The sequence below is a fragment of the Drepanopeziza brunnea genome (assembly GCF_022702325.1).
Source record: "Drepanopeziza brunnea f. sp. 'multigermtubi' strain 214-2 chromosome Unknown ctg14, whole genome shotgun sequence".
NCBI lineage: Eukaryota > Fungi > Ascomycota > Leotiomycetes > Helotiales > Drepanopezizaceae > Drepanopeziza > Drepanopeziza brunnea.
Genome location: NW_027094077.1, coordinates 2,017,893 through 2,026,559, shown reverse-complemented (window position 1 = coordinate 2,026,559; position 8,667 = coordinate 2,017,893). Strand labels below are relative to the sequence as shown.

Sequence of the window (8,667 nt, the reverse complement as noted above, 5' to 3'; positions counted from 1 at the left end):
TTATAATTTACTTAAATATATAAAGATATTTATAAATCGTGTAATTAGCCTGTTGGTGACACTACAAAGAACTTGGTCCTTTGCCCTGGTTAATAAAGACCGCGCTACACTTTGCTAATAGCGACGAAATTGCTAAACGGTTATTATATAGCGTGACTTTATATTATTAGCAAAATATAAATATTTAAATAAAATAAAATCTTACTTATACGTGCTGACGTGCTAATTGCCGAGTGACCTTCTTTATCTTTTTATCGGTAATCGAGACGTATCTATCGCGAAGTATATTATCATTTTCTTCTTTGTTTTTTCGCAAATTAAATTCTTTATAAACCTTTTCGTTTGAATTGAATGCTTTATTAACTTAATCGCTATTCAAGTATTTTCTATTATTGAATCTAGCTATAAAAGAAGCGGCTTGCATAATAAGATTATCCGCGTAAATGCTTCGATTCTTTTTAAAATCGATTAGTAAATTGCTTAATAAATTAAAGAAAAGAAAAAGTACTATTTATTTATAAAATTCTTTCGTATTTCGGCTTATCGAGTTTTCTTTTTAGCTTTTAATGCTTAAGAATATTTTAAAATTTATTTTTAAATTGCAAAAAGCTGATTAGCGGCCGCTTGATCTCGTCTTTTAGCTTTTCGAAGCTTATTTGCTTAAGGATCTTGTTTCAGCTTTGCTATACGAGCATTAGCTTTTATCGTATAAAGATTGGTTGATAATTAGCCTCTCTTTGGCCTTCCTTTTTAAGAAAAATTAATAAATTAATAAAAGTTAAAATACTACGTAAAAAAGATATTTACTTTACGCTTGCTAAAGTTTCTTAGCACCGGATTGCTTGCCGCTACGATTACCGTCGTATCGGCCGCATTTTAAGAAAGACGTTTTTAATTAGTAAATAGATTAATAAATAAAAAAATGATTCTTATTATAGATTTTTTAATCCTTTTTATTAAATCAAGCTGATTTGTATTTGCAATAATACTTTCTATCGAATTAAGTTGATAAGCGGCTATATTAAATAGTATTATAAAAAAGCTAAACGTTAAAAGTAATTGTTTAAAGTAAAATTAAAAGTAATAGAATAAAAGTATTAAGGTTAAAAGTGAATTCGTATATTTTATTTTTAAAACATCTTAGCGCGGCCGCTAATAAATTTACGAAGTGATAAAGCAGCCGCAGCTAAGATAAAGCGGCCGCAGTTAAGATAAAGCGGCCGCCTCGCGCAATTTTTACTTTACAAAGTAAAGTCTGATTTCTTTTTACTATTACTTAATAATTAATTATAATTATCGCTTTTTTATTTGCTACGCTTTTAAATACAACGCTATTTATTGCTTTATAAGGTCGTTCTTTTTTTGTTTAAAATTATCAACTTATTGATCGTAAACTAAATTATCGCGATCAAGTCTTTTTATTAATACTTTTAAATAGCTTCTTTATTAAACGAACCTTTGCTTTCGGACCGATTTCTTTTTACCGATATACTAAGCATTACGGCTAAAAAAGATAACGCAAGCTAAGATAAGTTAATTAATAAAGCAATTAAGAATCAAGCGATTAAGGGTCAAGCGGCTAAAGGTTAAGCGGCTAAGGGTCAAGCGGCTGAAAGTTAAGCGGCTGAAAGTCAAGCAAATAAAGACGAAGCATAAGAAAGTGAAGCAGATATAATACGCGGCGAAAGCGTAAAAAAAAAAAAACTTAAATTTGCAAAGTAAATAAAGTAAGTTTATATTTAATTAATCGAAGTATTATTAATACTTTTTCAATTACTTTGCTTAGCGCAAATCCTTATCTTTAATCTAGTAAAGCTTAATTAATTACGGATGCGCTAGACTTTATTTTTGCTAAGCGCCGCGTTATTATAACTCGATAGCTATCCGATTAATATTTGATTAGTAAATTGATTAATAAATTAATTGTAAATAGCTGATAAGCATTTATAAAAATTCTTAACTTTACTTTTGTTAAGCGCCGCGCTATTACAACTCGATAGCTATCCGATTAGTATTTGATTAATAAATTAATTAATAAATCAATTGTAAATAGCTAATAAGCATTTATAGAAATTCTTAAAACTCCGCGCGGTATTGCAAGTCTATAATAAAAAACCGATTTATCTTCGTCCTTTTCTCGCCGAATTTCTTAAGGTCAAGCTAATAAGTATTAATTACTTTATTAATTAATAATTGCTAATTTCTATCATTTTAAGTAACGCTTTTCAAATACTAATAAACTCTCGCGCAAATATAAATTAATACTTATTATCTTTTAGACTTCGATCCGATAATGTTTTTAACTTATAATTAATAAATATTTATTAATTAAATTTTTCTTTAACAAACGCAATTAGATTTACTTCGGCTATTCAATCCGAAATGAATAAAAGTATCGTTCTTAATAATATTAGCATAAGTACTAACAGCTTTTAATAAGTTTAATTTTTTTAAACCTTTTTTTTCGTTCGCTAATTATTTTAAAATTGCTTTAAAAGCAATATAACAATCGACGAGTTAAGCGAATGCATCAGCTTAGCTTTAAAACGAAGATCCGTTTTACGACTTAAGTGCTAAAAACAATTCTTTTATAGCTGCTAAACCTTCTTCTGCTTTTATTAGCAATCGCATTAAAAAAGCTTTCGCGCAAAAAGCTTTTAAAAGGTCTCTTATTATCTCGGGCTTAACTATAGCTATAAAAACCGCGACGAAGACGATGCTGTGACAGCCTGCCTTGTTACCTGCAGTCAGCTGATCACCCATCCAGGCCTAGCGCCTGTAGCCATGTATATAGACCTTCCTGAGCTCCCCGAGCTTCCTGTTTCCTCTCCTCACTTTGTATTCTAAGGTCAGAATTCATCAGTTCGTCACATTATACAAAGTCCTTCGATTAGGTCGTCGTATTACAGCTTATTGTTATTGCTTATTGTTACAGATTACGGCTTATTGATTATTGTTAAGAACGGAGTGAGTTACTTGTTGGGTGCTCCACGGTCTTCATTTATTGCTTACAGATTATTGTCTCTTTTACGACCTTACCTCTTCCTCAGCTCTTCCGACCTAAAAGAGCTCCCTTCTTAATTTTTGCACTTCGGTTGCAAGACGAACTCTCTTCCCCATTCTTTTTCCTGGCGTTTCCGACACTCAAACGCCCCCCCTCATTCCACCATGTCCTCCCACGAAGACGACGGCCCTTCCCCCCTTACGAGAATCGCTCAATTGGAGTCTCTCGTAGAGCAATTACGGACGGCCCTTCGCCAGCGCAAATGCGTCCTTCCTGATCCCGATAAGTTCAACGGTACGGTTCAGCGGTGGGATACCTGGCTCCCCTCAATCAAGGCCAAGCTTCTCGTCGACGGTGAAGCTCTTGGCGGACCCACTGCGCAGTTCTACTACGTTTACTTCAATATGGAACCCGGTCCCCAAGCAATGGTTTTGACTCAATTGGCCTCAGCTCAAGACTCCGGCAATTGGGACTACAATACTCTTCTGGATCAGCTCGCTCTCGCTTACGACAATCCAAACAAAATTCAAGAAGCTGAGGATAAGCTGCTTGCTTGCAAGCAAGGTACAGACGCTCTCCATATCTACGTCTCACGCTTCGAACGACTTTTGCACGCTGCTCGCTGTCAGACCTGGCCCGACGCTAATAAGATTATTGCGTTCCGCAATGGTCTGAACTCAACTATACGGACCCGTCTGAATGGCCAATTGACTCTCCCAATTACGTATACCGAATACGTGCACGTCACTCAGCAGCTTGGACGCTCTTCCGGCTCTTCCGGCCCTTCCGGCCCGTCCCACGGATTCCCTCGACCTTCGGCCCCTCCTCAAAACCGCCCTCGCACGTCAACGGGCCCCTTTCCCGGCGACCCAATGGACCTTTCGGCAGTCGAACGCGCTTAACAACTCGAGCAATTGCAGCACGCCAACGAGCTCGGCGCAATAGAGCTTATCGACGCTCACGAGGCTGATTAAACTCAGCTGTTGGAAGACCGATACCCCACTCTCTAGCATGCTCCTCATAGCACTCTTGATCAGCGCGAAGCTTGGCGCAAATCAAATCGCTGTACCCGTTGCGGTGCAATCGACCACTAGATAGCTGGCTGTACCCTCCTTCCAGCTAAGCCTTTGACAAAGAAGCGAGTTCTTTGGGACCCTTTTTCGGACCGACCTGTCAGAGAAAATGAGGGTTTAAGCGAGTTTGACTCGGACGAGAGGGAGGAAATTTTGGCGGAATGGAACGCTTCTAGAGGCTACGACGCTGACCCTGACGATTATCGCGACTTGTAGCCTCGGCGTATTTTTTGGTTTTTTTTTCAGCAATTCCACCCGTGAACCATGGTTCACGACTGAATTTTTTTTATTTTTTCCTTCCTCTGTCAGGTACTTTTGAGAGAGCTGGGACCGCTCTCTAAAGGGGTAGTGTGACAGCCTGCCTTGTTACCTGCAGTCAGCTGATCACCCATCCAGGCCTAGCGCCTGTAGCCATGTATATAGACCTTCCTGAGCTCCCCGAGCTTCCTGTTTCCTCTCCTCACTTTGTATTCTAAGGTCAGAATTCATCAGTTCGTCACAGATGCTTTATAATAATATAAATAAAAAAGAGCAAAGCGATAATAAAGAAAACTCAAATGAAAATAATATTCTTTTCTTTTAATACAAAAGAGCTAAAAAATCACTTTCGACGGCTAAAGCTGCTCGCTCCGTTCTATTAGCTAGCAAATCACTTTCGGCAACTAAAACTTCTTCTCGTTAAAAATCTAAAAAAGGCAAGTATCTTAAGAAGTCTATAGTTGTTACGAAAAAAAGAGGTTTACGCTAACGAAAGCGCCGTCGCTATAAGCTAAAAAGTAAGTTCAATTAATTAATAAATTAATTCTCAAGTACAATTATTAATTTATATAGCTATTGCGTTAAAAGAGATCTAACGATATCAAAAAAGCACCGAGCTTTTTATTAAAAAGACTTTTTTCTAGCGTTTTGTTCGAAAGATCACTTACGATTTTAAATAAGACTTTAAATTTTAAAGCGGTGCTTTAAAATGTTTACAAAAAGCTTTAAAAGCATTCTTCGTAAAAGAGTTTGAAAGTAAATACTTATATATTTATTTATTAATCGATTTACTAATCGATTTACTAATCGATTTACTAATTACTTTTAGTGACGAACTTATATACTATTCACGCTAAACGAATAACGATTTAAAACAAAAATATAGCGTTGATTAAGAAATTACGAGAAATCATAATTAAAAGTTTTGTTTAATAATTTTAATTTATTATAATATAATGCAATGTAATTGTAAAGTATAACATATATGATTAATAAATATAATAAATAAATATAATAATTAAGTAAAATTAATAAATATTCGTAAATTTGTTTTATTTTTAACGGCCTTATATATATTATTTTTAGCTGTCTTACTTTAAACCTATAAGGTTTCTTTATCCCTCGTAAGGAATTTGACTTAAAAAAATCCTCTTTATAAGGTTTAAAAAAAAAAGTCCTTTATCGGCCAAGACTTTATAGGAGGAATGGGGAGGAAAACCCTATGGGGCCCCCACCCCATGGAGCAGCCTAAAGTATACTAAACGAATAGTACTTCGAAAGTATCGCCGTGCAAAGTAATTTAAATAAATAATACTTTATAAATATCGATTTAAACTTTAGCTAGTTCGATCTTCGAACTAAAGTAACGATTTTTTAAGTAATACTTATCGAGTATATCGAATAGCATGCTCGACGGACATAAATCGAAGAAAGATCGCTTTTAAAGCAATAGCCTCGAAGCTTATATGCAAAAGCACTTGACTATTAACTTAACGTATATCGAATACTCTTTAAAAGTGCATCGCAAAAGCATATAATTAATAGCTTAGCGTATAACGTAAACTCCGAATATATAACTTTTTATAAAGAAAGCAAATCTAAAAAAAGTATAAAGACCAACTTTTAGTTCGATTCTTTGCGTAAATTATTAAATATATATAAAAAGGAAAAGCTCCGACATATACTTAACGTCAAATTAAAAGATATATATATATATAGCTATAATAAAATCGTAAGTAAATAAAAGGAGAAAAGAAAGACGATCGAAGATACTCGAATGTATTTTGTATATACGTGTATTGTATTGTATTGTAATGTCGTGGTAGTTCAAGGAGGAATCAATTACTCGTTTATATAAGAGCCTGCACGTGACCTAACCACGTGCCTAGCAGGGCCAGAGCATGCAGCGCACCCACGTGACAAAGGTGCCCAGCATTAGTACTATATACATGGACAAACAAATACAGACCCCTAACTCCACCACAATAGTAACTGCCAATTGGAAGAAGGAATAGCTAGCTAGCGTAAAGAGAGAACTGTATACAGTTCTCTTTCTCCTTAAGAGGGATTCCTTCTTCCTTAGATAACCGAAATCAATACAATTAAAACCACTTTCTGCTTCCCTATCACAAGGAAAAATTATCTTCTTACAATTATCTTTGATAGCCGTAAAATGTGTAGGCTTCTCCCTTTGCCTTTAATTGGTCCTTCTTCTGTTCTTATTTATCTAACGCTCTAATTTAGAGGGTATGAACGGCCTCCTTCATCTGCTTACCAGCTTTATACTGGCATCTCCTAAGGATACTAGCATCTCCGAGATGGACATCTTTCCTTCGGATCCCGGCCCGAACCGACATCTGACCCGCCTCAAATTAAATCATTACTTTAAGCGGGTCGAACCGAGAACATAATAAAATATTGAAATCTATTGGTGGAAATTGGAATCAAGTACAGCCGACGAACCTCCATTCCAGTCAAAACATCTTCCGTTAGCCAGCCATATGCACAAGGCTACAGCCATATTTAATTAATATCCCAGGGCAGGTATCACTCAGGAACCGATCAGAATGCCCCTCTCAAAACAGGAAAAATTCTTTGTTTACCAATCAGTGTCAGTCCTCGAAGCCTGTTCTTCGGAACCATGGATTTTTATCAAAAAAAATCCCATCCATAGACCGAGCTGCACTGAAGTTATAAACATACGGCCATTACCCTCTGTGATAAGTTTCTCTAGCCAGCGATCATGCATTTCCCAATCCTTCTTCCGATTCTTGCCCTGCCCGCGGCTTTCGGCCAGCTCAACAAACTGGCCAAAGCCAAGGGCCTGAAGTACTTTGGCTCAGCTACAGACAATCACGAACTGACAGACACTCAATACGTCGCAATTCTCTCCGACACCAATGAGTTCGGCCAGATCACCGCGGGGAACGCCCAGAAGTGGAGTTACACAGAGCCGACTCAGGGAAGCTTCAGTTGGACCCAAGGAGATGTCATTTCGAACCTGGCCAAAAGCAATGGACAGCTCTTGCGATGTCATACGCTGGTGTGGCATTCTCAACTTCCGGGTTGGGGTACGTTCATAACCAACCCCCTTTTAGCTTACACAAGATTGATGATCACCCAGTCACTTCTGGGACGTGGACGAATGCGACCCTCATCGCTGCAATGAAGAACCACATCGCCAACGAAGTCACTCATTACAAAGGGCAATGTTATGCCTGGGACGTCGTCAATGAAGCTTTCAACGAAGACGGGACCTGGAGACGTAGCGTTTTTTACAACATTGTGAGACTTCAAAGCACTTCCGTCCGAGAGGCAAGCTTCTGACAAGAATAGATCGGCCCCGAATTCATTCCCATTGCTTTTCAGACAGCTGCGCTGTACGATCCCGATGCCAAGCTCTACTACAACGACTACAATATTGAATCGGCCGGATCCAAGGTCACCTCAACACTGAGCCTGGTCAGGAGTCTCAAAGCCCGCGGCATCAAGATTGATGGGGTGGGGATGCAAGCCCATTTCATCGTCGGCTCGACTCCCAGTCTGTCGGCGCAGACCTCCAATCTCAGGAGCTTCACAGCTCTGGGTGTTGAGGTTGCCTATTCCGAGCTCGACGTGCGATTCACTTCATTGCCGCCAACTACCACTGGCCTGGCCCAGCAATCAACAGACTACGTCAACACCGTCTCGGCCTGTCTGGCCACCGTAGGCTGTGTCGGAATCACCCTCTGGGACTTTACCGACAAGTATTCGTGGATTCCGGCCACCTTCTCGGGTCAGGGACAGGCTTGCTTGTGGTATGCGGACTTCACGAAACATCCTGCGTATAATGCCGTGGTGAGCGTCTTGGGCGGCACGGCTAGCTCGACAGCGGCGGCTACCAAGATGTCGACAGCGACATCGGCTCCAGCGTCGACGGCGACCTCGGGAATCATTCCGAAGTACTGGCAATGTGGAGGAAGTACCTTCACTGGGTCCGGGACTTGCATCGCCGGGACCGTCTGCTTTCACCAGAATGACTTTTACTGGCAGTGTCTATGATCGGGATCAGTGACGTGAGTTGAAGGCTGTGGAGGGGATGGAGAAACACATCTCATATGTATGTACGGATAAATATATATATTGTGTGTGTGTGTGTGTTTATATAAGTGAACGAAATTTCGGAGGATCATCTGGAGTGCCGCTCCCCAACCCTACTACTGCTTTCGCAATCGCAAAATATATATATATATATATACTTGGGCGTCCAACATTGCGGATTTGCGCACGAGCCAAGTGCACATTCACACACCGCTGGGATGCTTCTCAGGCCAGAAGTTCGCCTACTGCATT

General features: G+C 38.8%; 2 protein-coding genes across 2 annotated transcripts; both read left to right on the top strand.

Moving 5' to 3' along the window:
- Positions 1-3,168: 3,168 nt before the first annotated feature.
- Positions 3,169-3,906, top strand: L3040_008113 (uncharacterized protein; the record flags this gene model as incomplete). Its single annotated transcript, XM_066154813.1, has 1 exon — positions 3,169-3,906. The coding sequence occupies one exon, from the start codon at positions 3,169-3,171 to the stop codon at positions 3,904-3,906; it is 738 nt and encodes a 245-aa protein (XP_066010706.1).
- Positions 3,907-7,078: 3,172 nt separating this feature from the next.
- On the top strand, positions 7,079-8,376 carry L3040_008112 (uncharacterized protein; the record flags this gene model as incomplete). Its single annotated transcript, XM_066154811.1, has 3 exons — positions 7,079-7,406; positions 7,460-7,620; positions 7,672-8,376. The coding sequence occupies 3 exons, from the start codon at positions 7,079-7,081 to the stop codon at positions 8,374-8,376; spliced, it is 1,194 nt and encodes a 397-aa protein (XP_066010705.1).
- Between the last annotated feature and the right edge of the window lie 291 nt (positions 8,377-8,667).